General features: G+C 50.5%; 1 protein-coding gene across 3 annotated transcripts in view; it reads right to left on the reverse strand.

Moving 5' to 3' along the window:
* Positions 1-10717: 10717 nt before the first annotated feature.
* LOC127031583 (fer-1-like protein 4) overlaps positions 10718-15469 on the reverse strand; it is a 121715-nt gene continuing 116963 nt past the window's right edge. For all 3 annotated transcript variants that reach the window (XM_050918580.1, XM_050918579.1, XM_050918581.1), the window contains 2 exons: positions 15262-15362; positions 10718-12469 (listed from right to left, as the gene is read on the reverse strand). In XM_050918580.1, the coding sequence (XP_050774537.1) occupies positions 12289-12469; positions 15262-15362 (282 nt within the window). In that variant the 3' untranslated portion in view covers positions 10718-12288. The remainder of the gene's footprint in view (positions 12470-15261; positions 15363-15469) is intronic.

Raw genomic sequence — 15469 nt, forward strand, 5'->3', positions numbered from 1 at the left:
TCACTCAGAGCCATGGCTGCACTCACCATCCGACACTCAATTCCCTGTACCTCACTGCCTGATGGCTGCAAGGTTGAATGAAGAAGAGCAGTGTTTGGTGGCTGTCCAACAAGTCCTACTCAATGGTAGGAAGTCCTCTACCAGCATGGCCTACTTAGCGAAGTGGAAAAGGTTTTCAGTGTGGTCATTGGCCCATGGGATCCAGCTGACACAGACTTCCATTCTGGCCATCTTGCAGTACCTGTTACACCTTCAGGAATCAAGCCTTGTGATCAGTTCCCTGAGGGTGCATCTGGCCACAATAGTGTTTCACCCCCCTAGTCAACGAAAATCAGTCTTTGCCAATGCTATTGTGATGAGTATCCGAAAGGGCTTCTCTATTTATACCCTCCGGGATGTGAACCGGTCCCCTTGTGGGACCTAAACATGGTTTTGGTGGCTGTACTGGGCCCTCCATTTGAGCCCCTAGTGTCCTGTTTACTGCTCCTCTGGTGTCATAAAACAGTATTCCTAATAACCGTGTTCTGCAAGGAGGGTGTGGGCTCTCAGTTTCAGTGTAGTTACCCATGTTTTTCCCTTCCTTGGAAGAACAGCACCTCCATACTCTGGATGTCAGGAGATGTCAAACCTTTTATCTAGACAGGAAAACAACTGTTTTGTGTTTCGCCTCGCCTGTTCATGTCATATGGACTGCATGAAGGGGCAAGCCAAGTGATCCCTGCACAGACCATCTCTAGATGGATAATATCCTGTATCAGGGCTGTGTATGAGAGCGCTTTGGCTATGTTTCCTCAGAGGATATGAGCTCGTTACACAAGAGTGCAGGTGACACCGATAGTGTTCCTCAGTGATGTTTCCTTACTGGACATTTGCAGGGCGGCCATGTGGTCGTCCATAAGTACATATACTGACCATTATGCTATTACCACATCTTATAGAGCAGTTGCAAGCCTCAGAAGGGCAGTCCTGTGATCCTTATTTCAGTGGGCTGAACCCCGCCTCCAGATTGGTGTACTGCTTGTGAGTCATCTAAGTGGAACACGCATCTGCATCTTCTCGAAGAAGAAGACATGGTTACTTATTGTAACTGGTTCTTTGAGATGTGATGCAGATGTATACTCCACAATCCAAGCTCCATCCCCTCTGCAATGGAGTCTTCTCTCATGGGCTTTTGGCATGAAGGAACTGAGGCAGGGCTGGGGTGGCGCCACCTCATATAGCCAAGCAAGGGGCCACAGCCACGGGGCGTGAGCACTGCTCCTCTATAGGTGCTGTTAGGGGAAAATCTCTGTTTCCAGTGCACTGGGTATACACACATCTAAGTGGAATATATGTCTTCATCACACCTCAAAGAACCACAGTGACAGTGAGTAACCATTTCTTTTTTAAATTGGTTTAAGAGAAAACCAAGATGATGGTGTGATAGTAGCAGATCTTTCTTCCTTTGATACTCTATGCTAGAGTTTTACATTTTCTTCTTATGTGTAGCCTGTTTGATTCTGTGCATAAAGAATTCTGTCATGGAGAACAAGAAGTTGTTCTGATCATAATAAGCTTTTCATTAAAAGGTTTGTATTTTTAGGGTCTGATATATGCTTTTTCTCACAATGGCGAGGTTCTTTTCTTCCAGTATAATTTGTTGGAGGAAGTATGTTTAATTATATTTTCCTCTCCATTGAAGCGTAGCGGATGCAGCTGCCCCTGGTGGCTTTGAATGATCCCGAGACTGTAACGTGGTCTTAGAGCAATTTAAAACCTAAGTATCTTTTTAACTATGTCAATGAGGTTTAGTCTTTAATAATAATAATGGGCTCTGTAATCTAGCAGCCAAAGGTCTAATGAGAGCCAGTGGCTTGAATGTGAAGCCAGACACATTCGGACAGGAAAGAGGGGCCAATTTTTAACAGTGACGGTAAAACACTTTGCCAAGGGCTCCATCACTGGCAAGTTTTATCCCAAGCCTGGGATGTTTTTCTGTGAGATCTGCTCTAGTTGAACAGGGTTAATTCCGGGAGGGGCTCTGGCCCGTGTTACCCAGGACAGATCAGATGGACACAGTGCTTCCTTCTGGCCTTGGCGTCTATTTTTCACTTCAGCCCCCAGGGCTGCTGCCAGATTTGAACTGCTTCTGCCTCCTGAGGTACATATTTATACCCTCTGACATAGTTACTGCCCCCTGACGTGGCTAGTTATCACCTTGTACACGTTGGTTTGATTAAAACATCTGTATTATGCACTGTCATCCTGACCTTCTCTTTTAGGAGGTGTCAGTGTGTTCTGTTATCCTTGGGGAATGTTTTCATACCATCCTTGATAGCAGGATGTGTTTGCATGAATACTCTGTGCTTAGGAATGTGTATTTCTGCAATATCCGCCCTGTTCTTCCCAGATTCCATGAGCAGGTCCTGCCTCATACCAGGCCTTTGATACAAGGGCTAATGTCTCAGGCTCTCTTCCTACCTGTATGTTTCATTTGTTAGGTGACCACTGGTTGGCCCAACATGTGCAGCGCACGGGTGAAGCTGACAGACAGGCTATTTCATAGCTGTGCTGGCTAAAGCTCCCTCTGTGCCCTGCAAATGCCCGTGCCTTCTGCCCTCGCCCACCACTGCTCCCAGATGCTCCTCATTCAACTTGCACCATCCCCCCATCCTCCCCATTGCCACAACAAACCCTGAGCCTTTGCTTCCTTCTCACTCCTTTGCCTGCCCTGTCCATGCAGATGGTAAGTGCTCAGGGGCAGAGCAGGTCTCACTGTGTCTTTGCCCAGTGGGGCCCGGAGCCTTGTGAATATGAACCCTCAAAACAGTAGCCCATCAGCTCCCCATGACCCTAACTAGCCTTGATGGCCCTAAACTCTGGTCTTCATGGCTGAGGAAGTGAGGGCAATGCCCACACCTGAGCCATTCTTTTTAGATGACAAATCTGAGGAACTGTCCCAGATTGAAGTGTCATTAGAGGAGGTTTTGGAACGAACTGATAAACTAAACAGTAATAAGTCCCCAGGACCAGCTGTTATTCACCCAAGAGTTCTGAAGGAACTCAAATGTGAAACTGCAGAACTACTAACTGTGGTATATAACCTATCATTTAGATCAGCTTCTGTACCAAATGACTGAAGGATAGCTAATGTGATGGCAATTTCTAAAAAGGGCTCTAGAGGCGGTCCCAGCAATTACAGGCCGGTAAGCCTGACTTTAGTGCCAGGCAAACTGGTTGAAACTATAGCAAAGAACAGAATTGTCAGGCAGGGCCAGCTTTAGGCCGATTTGCACAATTCCCTGGAATTGGGGCCCGCCTCTTAGGCGCCTTTTTTATTATTATTTTTTTTTTACTTACCTGGCAGCGGTCCAAGATTTCGGTGGTAGGGGGTCCGCTCCGGGGGTCTTTGGCAGCATTTCGGTGGTGAGGGGGCCTCCGGTGCCGCGGAAGACCCGGAGCAGACCCCCACCCTGCCGAAGTGCCACCGAAGCCCCAGACCGCCTCTGGGTATTCAAATCAGGCCCCACCCTTCACAAAGCCGGCCCTGTTGTCAGGCACATAGATGAACATAATTTGTTGGGGAAGAGTCAACATGGTTTTTGTAAAGAGAAATCATGCCTCATCAATCAACTAGAATTCTTTGAGGGGGCCACAAACATGTGGACAAGGGGGATCCAGTGGCTATAGTGTACTTAGATTTTCAGAAAGCCTTTGAAAAGGGTCTTAAGTAAAGTAAACTGTCATTGGATAAGAGGGAAGGTTCTCTCATGGATTGGTAGCTAGTTAAAAGATAGGAAACAAAACGTAGGAATAAATGGTCAGTTTTCAGAATGGAGAGAGGTAAATAGTGGTGTCCTCCAGGGGTCTGTACTGGGACCAGTCCTAGTTAACATAAATGATCTGGACAAAGGGTAAACTGTGAGGTGACAAAATTTGCAGATGATACAAAACTACTCAATATAGTAAAATCCCAGGCAGACTGCAAAGAGCTACAAACGGATCTCTCAAAACTGGGTGACTGGGCAAAAAAATGGCAGATGAAATTCAGAGTTGCTAAACGCAAAGTAATGCACATTGGAAAACGTAATTCCAACTGTAGATATAACATGATGGGGTCTAAATTAGCTGTTACCACTCAAGAAAGAGATCTTGGAGTCATTGTGGATAGTTCTCTGAAATCATCCACTCAATGTGCAGTGACAGTCAAAAAAGCAAATAGAATGCTTGGCATCATTTAAAAAGGGATAGGTAATATGACAGAAAATATCACATTGCCTCTATATAAATCCATGGTATGCCCACATCTTGAATACTGCGTTCAGATGTGGTTGCCCCATCTCAAAAAAAGATATATTGGAACTGGAAAAGGTTCAGATAAGGGCAACAAAAATGATTAGGGGTATGGAACAGCTGAGGGGAGATAAATAAGACTGGGACTTTTCAGCTTGGAAAACAGATGGCTAAGGAGGCCTATGATAGAGGTCTATAAAATCATGACTGGTGTGGAGAAAGTAAAGAAAGACGTGTTACTACTTCTCATAACACAAGAACTAGGGGACACCAAATGAAATGAATAGGCAGCAGGTTTAAAACAAACAAAAGGAAGTATTTCTTCACACAACGCACAGTCAACCTGTGGAACTCTTTGCCATAGGATGTTGTGAAGGCCAAGACTATAACAGTGTTCACAAAAGAGCTAGATAAATTCATGGAGGATACGTCCATCAGTGGCTATTAGCCAGGATGGGCAGGGATGGTGTCCCTAGCCTCTGTTTGCCAGAAGCTGGGAACGAGTAACGGGATGACTCACTTGATGATTACCTGTTCTGTTCATTCTCTCTGATGCAGCTGGCTTTGGCCACTGTTGGAAGACAGGAAACTGGGCTAGATGGACCTTTGGTCTTCTAGCACCACTACTCCAAACCACAACCTCCACTGCTACAATACTGCACCCAGCCCAAGGGCCCCTACAAAATCTGTCCCATCGCCAAAGCCCCCAATTCCCTTCAAGACGTCTGTCATGCCACCTCCAACACCCACCTTCACCACAGGGCTGACCCAGCGCCCTGCGTGCTGAGGAGAAGGACTTTGCCATTATTCACCCTGACCCACACGGCCAGAAACAACAGCCACATCGAGATCTGCCCCAGGAACTCAGGCGTCTGCGGCCCTCTCACCGGGCAGGCAGTCAGTGCAGAGTAGCATTTAGGGAGGCACTCTGGCTACATGCCATGCTGGCCATTCCTGGAGGCACCGCACACTTACCACTGCCCTCCCCATGACTGGGTCTGGCCCCTCCTGCAGAGCCGTGTCCAGGACAGCAGGGCAGGGGGATAAGGCAAGAGGGAGCTCTTGGCACTGAACACAAAGGCCCTGAGTGAGGCAAGCACTGTCCCAGACCCTGCCTACCACATAAGTGCTTTAAATGGCCCCAGCATCTCCCAGTCCCAGGAGCTGGCCAGGCCTCAGCGCCACAGCCAGAATGGAAGGGCTGAAGTCCCAGCAGGGTGGAGGTAGCCAGGGCAGTGTTGGGCCAAGCCCAGCCTGCACACTCCACCACCACCACAGGGCTGAGATTTTTGGACTTATTCCAGGGAGCCTCCATGCAGGCTCCCTCCTTAGCGCGTGTGCATGGCATGGTGGTGTGTTCTCAGGCGTGTGTGTTCGTGGTAGGTGTGAAGGCTGCACCAAGTCCAAGCCGGCGTGCTGGTTAGGCCCCACGTGCTGGCTTTGGAGCCACCACGGTGGCAGGGTGTGGGGGTGAGACGGGGGCTATGTGGCAGCAGGAGTCCAGGGGCACTTGGCCTGGCTCAGCCAGGATCCCTCCAGGGGCTCTGGGAAGTGGCCCTCTTTGAGAGGCTGCAGCAGGCCAGAGCCCCACTCTGGGGCCCTCAGACCTTGCTGTCTCCGGCCTGGACTAGTGGCTGGCGTCAGTGCAGGCAGAGGAGTGGGATGGGAAGGGCCCATGCAGTCTCTCCTGGCCACTGGGGCTGGTAAGGGGCTTTGCAGCTGACCCCAAGGTGGGTGCTGAGGCTGGCTGTTGCTATGACCCTCCCCTGGGACGGAACGTAAGAAAGCACCAGGAAATCCACACGACTGGCCAAAGCTGCAGCCCCTGAGACTTTAGGCAGGGTTGAGCCTGGGGGTCTCACTGAGCAAGAGCTGGCAGCCAGAAGCCCGGGGGTGGGGCTCACGGGAGGAGCGGAGAGCACACGTCAGGTCAGTTGCTTTAGTATTTTCAGGTTAAGATCTTTCCTGCTGACTGTAACAGGCTCTGAGCTGCAGCCTGGCAACATGTCTGTCCTCAGTGACACTGCTCCTGGGAGCCCCCCAGGGCTAGCTGGCAGAGCGCACACCCGGCCACAACTCACTGTAGCCAGCCGGCATCATGTAAAGTATCATCTGCAAACTGGCAATCCAGTGCTCCTGAAATCATGGGCAAAGAGTTACAGACGTGTGCTGGAAATATGGTCTTAAAATGTGTTTGTCAGGCAGCCCATTGACCCAGCCTGCCCTAGACAAAGGAATGGGCATTTACTTGCTCGCCAGCTTGATTGCAGAGGACAATTGAAAATACATTTACATATAAGGTAAACAAAGCCAGCAAGTCGAGGAGATGACCACTTAGCAGTCACCTCGGGGGGAGCCTGCACCCTGGGTAGCCCTCCTGGCTCTTGAACCAGAGACCATGAACTTTGAGGTAATATACGGAGAGAGGGGCCAAAGAGACATTCAAGTCATCAGTCCCCAGGAGACAAAGGGAGCAGCACCTGTGGACTTAATGAAAGTGGATCTTCTTAGCCTGGGAGGCAACAAGAGCTGGAAACTGACTAGAGGAGAGAAACCTGCTTAGACAGAAACTGTAATGTGCTGAAATGACATTTTAGTCACTGGAAAGCGTGTTTTGGTTTATTATATTTGTAACTCTGCCTGTCTCTTTCATCCTTTCCTATTAGCATTTAAATCTCTGCTTTGTTAATAAACTGATTCTGGTTTTACTACAAAACCATCTCAGCTCAGGGTAGTAACCTGGAACGTGAGCTCTCAGCTCACCTACCAGGCTGCTGTGCATACTGTCTCTTTAGAGGCAGCGGGGGAGAAGGACTGGAGACTGCAGGGAGATGTCTCTGGGGAGCTCAGGAACTGGACCCCCTGGCTGTCGCCTACAAGGCAAGGTTGGACTGGCGGAGTCCTGTGGAGTTTGCTGGCAAGGCAGACAGGCTGGTGTGTCAAGGAGCTGATCGAGAGCTTAGCAGCTGCTGAGGCTGAGAGGGGTCACAGGGGGAAGCATCACAATCATGCTTGGGGCTCTGCAGACCAACATTCCCTGCTCAGCACTGACTCTCCAGCTAGTCTCAGGCCCTTCCCTTAACACACACAATGGCAGAGTTCACAGACAAGCTGGAAGGCCCTGGCTGGCTTCATACAGAAACCTCCGGAAGTGAGGCGGCCCTTCTTTGCTGCCTGCTGCAGCCACAGGGCAGGAAACCACTGACAGCCCTGGCCCATTACTGCCTATGCTGAGCGGCAGGAACTGCTCGTATTAACGAGCACCTGGGACGCACTCAGTGGCTCTGGATCTGTAATTAGGCTGGTGGTTTCAGTTCCCCAGAAGTCTGGCTGAGGGCTTGTCTACACTTACAACACTGGCGCACGTCAGTGTAGCCACTGCCAATGCCAAGGGGAGGCCTTCTCCCATTGATGTGGTTACTCCACCTCCCCACGAGACAGTCGCTAGGTAAGGGGAGAAGTTGCCTGTTGACAGAGTGCTGTCTGCACCGGAAGTCAGGGTGGTTTAACTGTGTCACTCGGGGCGGGGTGTGGGTGGATTTTTCACACCTGAGCAACATGGTTCTACTGACCTAACGTCCTAGCAGAGACCAGGCCTCATGGCAACGCTTGGGCAAGCAGAAGGCCATTTCTAACAGCTTCACTTCCCAGGCATCTGCCAGAGGGAGGAGCCTCACCAGCTCTAGCCTGCATGGGCAGCACCCAAACCAGTTGGAACAGGAGAGGCGACCAGCTGTGAGTCCCACCCACAAACCAGAGGATCTAGGCAGGGCAGGAGAATGTGCAGTGAAGCTGTTCTGTGCCAGCAGCTGAAGAGCAAACCCAGCCTAGCTGAACCTGCAGTGAAGCATGAGATTAGATGAGGCTTTTAAAGTCACCGAAAGCGTCCATCTCTCCATCAAGGGGGGCCTGGGCCACAGGAGGACACGTTGGGTTTCTGTTGTTTTCAATGCTAATGCTCTGTTGCAACCACCAAATGAACTACACTGGGGTTGTCTATATGGCGAATTAGTGTGTGGCAAGCTGGGGTGTAACTCTACCATGCTCCAGCCTACCATGCACTAAGGCCATGTCTACACATGGGCACTACAGCAGCACAGCTACACCACTGTAACACGGTACCGCAGGTGCTTCCAACAGCAACCAAAGGGGCTTCCCCAGGTGTGTAGGTAATCCTCTTCCCAAGCAGTGGTAGCTGATGGAAGAATTTCCCATCAACCTGGCCACGTTAATAGCAGGGTTTAGGCTGGTAGAGCGACATCGCTTAGGGCATGCACTGTCACTATGCTGCTCAAAAGTTTCAGTGTAGACCAGGCCTGTCTGTATGGCCCCTGTTGTTGTGCAATAGGAAGTGTAGTGCTGCTGTGCACTAGGAGGTGTAGCACACTGCTACGCACTATAAGGGGTAGCGCTGCTGTGCACTAGGAGATGTAGCGCTGCAGTGCACTAGTGGGGTGTAGCACACTGCTGTGCACTAGGAGGTGTAGTGCTGCTGTGCACTAGTGGGGTGTAGCACATTGCTGTGCACTAGAAGGGGTAGAGCTGCTGTGCACTAGTGGGGTGTAGCACACTGCTGTGCACTAGGAGGTGTAGCGCTGCTGTGCACTAGTGGGGTGTAGCACACTGCTGTGCACTAGAAGGGGTAGCGCTGCTGTGCACTAGAAGGGGTAGAGCTGCTGTGCACTAGGAGGTGTAGCGCTGCTGTTCACTACTGGGATGTAGCACTGCTGTGCACTAGGAGGTGTAGCACGCTGCTGTTTCAAACAGATGCAGATCAAAGCACACGGGAACATTGAGGCTACATCTATCCTTAGAGCTGGGGTGTGACTCCCAGCTTGCACAGACACACTCGCACTGGATCTCATCTCATCGAGCTAAAACCAGCAGTGTAGCCATAGTATCACAGGCAGCGGTGAGGGCAGCATGGGCCAGTCACTCCAAGTGCAAACCCGCCTGGACCCCATGGGCACGTACATGGCACTGCTAGCCTGTACTGCCACTAGCTGCTGCCGGGGCTCGCCAGATACACTATCTGTAGTGCACTCGTGCGTATATCTGCACAAGCTGAGCACTTTCAGTGCACAGCAGCAGGGGCCTCCTGGACAGCGTGTGTGCAGCACGCTGGAGCGCTGGCAATTTACACCGCAGAGTGCCGCACAATGAGGGTGTGTCTACCCTTAAAATGCTGCAGCTGCGCTGCTGGAGCTCCTCAGTGAAGACGCTGAGACGAGGGCTTCTCCCACCAGTGTAGGTTCTCCCCTCCCCTCGAGGTGTAGCTAGGGCGCAGCCAGGGAGAATTCGCCTGTCAGCCTACCGCTGTCTACACCTGTGTTGCTCGGGGGGGTGGATTTTTCACACCCAAGCCGTGCAGTTAAACTGCCTGAATGTCCTCCTGTGGCCCAGGCCCCCCTCGCCGGAGAGACGGGCCCTTTCATTTAAGGCGTCCTTCCAGCACTGGCCACAGGCTTCCAAAGGCAGGAAATGCTGGTGCCCAAACCCAGTAGGCCTGCCAGGTGAGCAGTGTAGGGTAGCCAGGTCCTGCCCTGAGAGTGGGAGAATTGTGAATCACGCCTGAGCCAGGTAAGGCCAAGAGGTGGGCACCCAGAGCCCCGAAAGGGACTAGAGCCCACAGCTAGCCCCAGAAAGACACCAGCATTCTTTGTCCAACTAGTGCCATACGGAGATGAGCCGGGGAGACTGATACTGGGGAGCAGGTCTACATACAACTTGTGTTTGCAGCACATCTCTGGCTACGAGTAACCATCCATTTGTGCTGCTATTGTACAGCTGGTGGGTGTGGCGAGTCCACCTCCGCTCTTCTATCACTTTACAATTAATCATCACGGAGCACTAAGGACACGATTTCATCACGGAGGTCACAGATTCGGTGACTTTAAAAGACTTCTGTGACTTCTCTGCCTTCAACTTCAGCTGTGCACACTGGGGCGGCAGGGCTCTGGCTTCACCTCTCCCCCCTGGGGCGGCAGGGCTCTGGTTTTAGCCCTCCCCCACCCCCGGAGCACTGGGGCTCTGGCTTCATCCCCCTGGGGCAGTGGGGCTCTGGCTTCACCTTTCTCCCCTGTAGTGGGGGGCTCTGGCTTCATCCCCCTGGACAGTGGAGCTTGGGCTGTCAGCCCCCCGGGGTGGGAGTCTCTGTCTGTCAGCCCCCCCGGGGTGGGAGTCTCTGTCTGTCAGCCCCCCTGGGGTGGGGGTCTCCATCTGTCAGCTCCCTGGCAGCAAGGCTCAGCTTTCAGCGCCCTGGTGACAAGGCTGCCCTGGGGGGCAGGGCCTGGTGTTTCAGTGCCAGCCCCAGAGCAGGGGCACTCAGGCTGTCAGCCCCATCTTGCCCTTGGGCTTCAGCTTCAGCCCAACCCTCCTCCACCCATACCCTGAATTTGTATGTCTTTACTGTGACTATTCAATGAATTTTGCTTAATTTTACCATGACAAAAGCTTATCCCTACTGACTTGTATCAGTAAAATCAATACCCAGAGCACAAAGAATGCAGCAGAGGTGGTAGCTGCTCTGAGGATATTTCTTGACAGTTGATTTACCTCAGTCTGGTGCCACTTTGCACTGTTCATATAAATAACCTCCATATAAATATCTACAAATCTGGTGCAAAACACAACAAGACAGGAGTGACTGTTAATCGTCCCGATCAGTTAGTAGGAGAGAGAAGGAGCCCTGGGCTGGAGTCTGAACCAGACAAACAAGTGGCCCTTACATTCTCCAGGGATCTCTCCACTACAAACGTGCTAGAGGCACAGATGCACTGCGTTCCTGCAGTGTAGACACTTACTACAGCAACGCAAGAGGGGATTGTTAGTTAACCTGCCCTATCGGGTGGCGGCAGCAGGGTCAATGGGAGAATTCTTGTATCTACAGTAGGGAACCCAAATAGCGCCCAGGGCATGACGTTTTCATAGCCCTGAGCAATGTAGCTAGGCTGAGCAACGTTTGGGTGCACACTAGGCCTCTGAAAGCTGCTGGGAAACCCCAGCAAATGCTGAGTGGAGAGAAGCAGCAAGTAATGGGTCAGATCCTTTCGGGTTTTCTAGCCCAGAGGGAGTAAAGGTCTAACACAAGGACTACGTAGGAAGTCGCGTGTTTAACAGCAGTGTGGAGGGTAAGTGGGGGAGGGGGCCACGCCTGGCTGGGAATCCCCAGCTCACAAGTGGGCTTAGATTTGCCTGTCCCTCACCCCTACCCAAGTCATGGGGAGGGTCACAGACAGTTTGGCTCCTTCATTCCTTCCCCCCTCACTTTGCTAGTCTGCTGCAGCACCTCTCTAGCGTCTCTACTTGTCACTCTGCCGGTCCCAGCTCTGCCCCTGAGGCCTGGTCGACGCTTGACCGCCAGGCTGACATGGCTACATCAGTGAGAACTGTGAAAAAACACCCCCTGACTGACCCAGCTCTAACCTAACCCCCAGGGTCAGCACAGCTGTCGGTCCTAAGGCAATGGCACTGGGACAGGTTGCGTCTGTACAGCCTTGGCACTGTAGTCTCCATAGTGCAGACGTGCCCCGACTCTCTGACCTGTACAAAGGGGACAGGAACACGTCGCCACCTTGTAAAGTGCACTAAGTTCTCCAGGTGAAAAGCCTCCGCGTTATTATGCTGAAGCCATGCAGAGAAAGCAGCAGTGCTACTCCCACGGCTCTCAGAGAGGCTCCTCTGCTTAGCTCAAGGGAGAGAGCTACAGAGCTGATGTTTGTTGCAAATCTCCCCACAGCCAACCTCAGTTGGGACAGATTCCTCCCAACTAATGAAAACCAAACAATTTACCCAAATCATTATCGGTCTGCTCCACAGCGTATCACAAGTTCTAAGCATGAAATACAACTACCCAGAGAGGGCAGCATCTCCACTCCTCTTCCTCCTGATGCAGCATTTACAAAGAGTCCCAGCACCTTCAGTCACTGGCAAACTGCCCTTAAAAACTTCGGTATAAAGTGTCAATTTCTGGAGCAACAACCACAGTCCTCTGGGGAGCCCAGTCTCTGACCGCACTTATCCATTGATGATCTTCTCACTAATGTACCCAGGCATTGTGTAGAGTAAAAGGACCAGGAAGATGGTCACCACAGCAATAATGACCAAAGCAATGATGTACTTCTTGTACCGCTTCCAGATAAAAAAGATGAAGGTTTTCATGGGATTCACAAACCAGTTGAAGGATGTTTTTGGACGGCTAGAACGGAGAAAGGAAAAGGCTGTTGAGCTCAGACAAAGCAAAGCAAAGCTCCACCCAGTCCAATTCAGTGCCCTGGAAATCTACAACATACTGTAGCTGCTACTACTCACGGGCTGCGAATAACCAGGTACCAGATCAGTGGAGATCAGTCTGAATCCCTGAGCCCCCAAACTCAAATTGATGCCTGTGCCCACAATGTCTTCCTTCAAAACAGGACCCCATTCCCTGCATTCATTTCACTGTCAGCACAATCTGGAGGCTTCGTAGGATTCTTGCCCAGACATTAGACCAGGGCAGTCAATAGGCAGACTGCGGGTCAAATCCGGACTGCCAGACACTTTTGAACAGACCACGAAATCTTTGTATTTTCTTATTATCATTGTTGTTATTTTTGTATTATTTTCTCTGGAGCCTGGACCCTGCACTAGACCAGGGTTCTGCAAGACTCCCACACTGCAGATGATAAATAGCCTCTTCCAGGGCAGGAGGGACTTTTAATCCCCCCCCCTCCCCTTTCATCTTCCGATGCATGCAGAGCACACACCTGCAGGCCATGGGAAACATCTGGCAGGGCCTGCAGAGTGCTGGAGGATGACTGCACTGGCAACTAACTAAGGCCTAGGCTGTTCTCCGTTTTTGCACCAATGTAACTAGCTCACTAAAACCAATGTAGTTACACCAGTGCACCCTCCCAGTGCAGGCACAACTACAGTGATACACAAGCCCTGTCGCTTGTTTCAGTAAATATCTCAGAACAGCTCTGCCCAGGGACTCCACTTGGAGCCTCAGCCGGGATTGCTCGGTGGCAGGGACTCAGCCCACAGGCTCAGTGGAGATGGCTTCACCGCAGAGACTCCGTCTACAGCCTGAGCCCCGGCGTCCCCAGCAGCTCAGTGTCTCTGGATTCTGATCTTGGTTCCATGAAGCCTGAAAGCTCCTCCCTTTTCCCTCAGCGCCTGTGCGCAGGTGACCCAAGCTGGGAGCAGGCCTGGTACCAGCCCCCAGCCTACATTCCAATGCCTCTCTGCCTAGCACGTGTACCTGGCACAAGTCAGCAGGGCCTGCTGAAACCCATCCTTGAATACTTAAGGAGCTGACTGACGAGATCTCTGAGCCATTAGTGATTCTCTTCAAAAAGTCATGGAAGACAGAAGAGATTCCAGAGGCCTGGAGGAGGGTAAATATAGTGCCCATCTATTAAAAAGGGGAATATGGACAACCCAGGTAATTACAGACCCGTCAGCTTAACTTCTGTACCCGGAAAGATAACGGAGCAAATAATTAAGCAAGCAATTAGTGAACACCTAGAAGATAAGGTGATAAGTAACAGCATGGATTTGTCAAGAACAAATCATGTCAAACCAACCTGACAGCTTTCTTTGACAGAGTAACAAGCTTTGAGGATGGGGGGGAAGTGGTAGATGTGGTATATCTTGAGTTTAGTAAGGCTTTTGATACTGTCTTGTGTGACCGTCTCATAAACAAATTAGGGAAATGTAACCTAGCTGGAGCTACTATAAGGTGGGGGCAAAACTGGTTGAAAAACTGTTCCCAGAGAGTATCAGAGGGGTAGCCGTGTTAGTCTGGATCTGTAAAAGCAGCAAAGAGTCCTGTGGCACCTTATAGACTAACAGACGTTTTGGAGCATGAGCTTTCGTGGGTGAATACCCACTTCGTCAGATGCATCTGACGAAGTGGGTATTCACCCACGAAAGCTCATGCTCCAAAACGTCTGTTAGTCTATAAGGTGCCACAGGACTCTTTGCGGCTGTTCCCAGAGAGTAGTTAGCAGTGGTTCACAATCATGCATGGGCCTAACATTTGGGGTCCCGCAGGGATCGGTTCTGGGTCTGGTTCTGTTCAATATCTTCATTAATGATTTAGATAATGGCATAGAGAGTACACTTATAAAGTTTGAAGATGATACCAAGTTTGGAGGGGTTGCAAGTGCTTTGGAGGATAGGATTATATAATTCAAAATGATCTGGACAAACTGGAGAAATGCTCTGAAGTAAATAGAATGAAATTCAATAGGACAAATGCAAAGTACTTCACTTAGGAAGGAACAATCAGTTGCACACACACAAAATGGGAAATGACTGCCTAGGAAGGAGTGCTGAAGAAAGGGATCTGGGGGTCATAGTGCTCACAAGCGAAATATAAATCAACAGTGTAACAATGTTGCAAAAGAAACAAACATCATTCTGGGATGTATTAGCAGGAGTGTTGTAAGCAAGTTACGAGAAGTAATTCTTCCAGTCTACTCCGTGCTGATTAGGCCTCAAGTGGAGTATTATGTCCAGTTCTGGGTGCCACATTTCAGGAAAGATGGGAACAAATTGGAGAAAGTCCAGAGGAGAGCAAAAAAAATGATTAAAGGTCTAGAAAACATGACCTATGAGGGAAGTTTGAAATAATTGGGTTTGTTTAGTCTGGAGAAGAGAATACCGAGGGGGACAGTTTTCTCGTACATAAACCATTGTTACAAGGAGGAAGGAGAAAAATTGTTCTTCTTAACCTCTAAGAACAGGACAAGAAGCAATAGTCTTAAATTGCAGCAAGGGAGGGTTAGGTTGGACATTAGGAAAAACTTCCGAACTGTCAGGGTGGTTAAGCACTGGAATAAGTTGCCCAGGGAGGTGGTGGAATCTCCATCATTGGAGATGTTTAAGAGCAGGTTAGACAAACACCTGACAGGGACAGTCTAGTCCTGCCATGAGTGCAGGGGACTGGACTTGACGACCTCTCGAGGTCCCTTCTAATTCTGTGATTCTATGATTGATACTCACTTGGGCTTCTCCAGGGGTTCAGGCTCTTTTCGGCCCAGACCAACAGGGTTCTTCTCGGCCTCCTCCACAGTCAGTAGCTGGAACTCAGCTTCCACTTTGCCCTGCAGAGAAACACACATGAGACACACTGGTGTCTTCAGGACAAGTCAGACTGATACTGTCTCGTCTAGAGCCGCAGGGCCAGGTTTTCGATGGTCGCTCAGTGGGA

The sequence above is a fragment of the Gopherus flavomarginatus genome, chromosome 11 (assembly GCF_025201925.1).
Source record: "Gopherus flavomarginatus isolate rGopFla2 chromosome 11, rGopFla2.mat.asm, whole genome shotgun sequence".
Taxonomy (NCBI): Eukaryota; Metazoa; Chordata; order Testudines; family Testudinidae; genus Gopherus; species Gopherus flavomarginatus.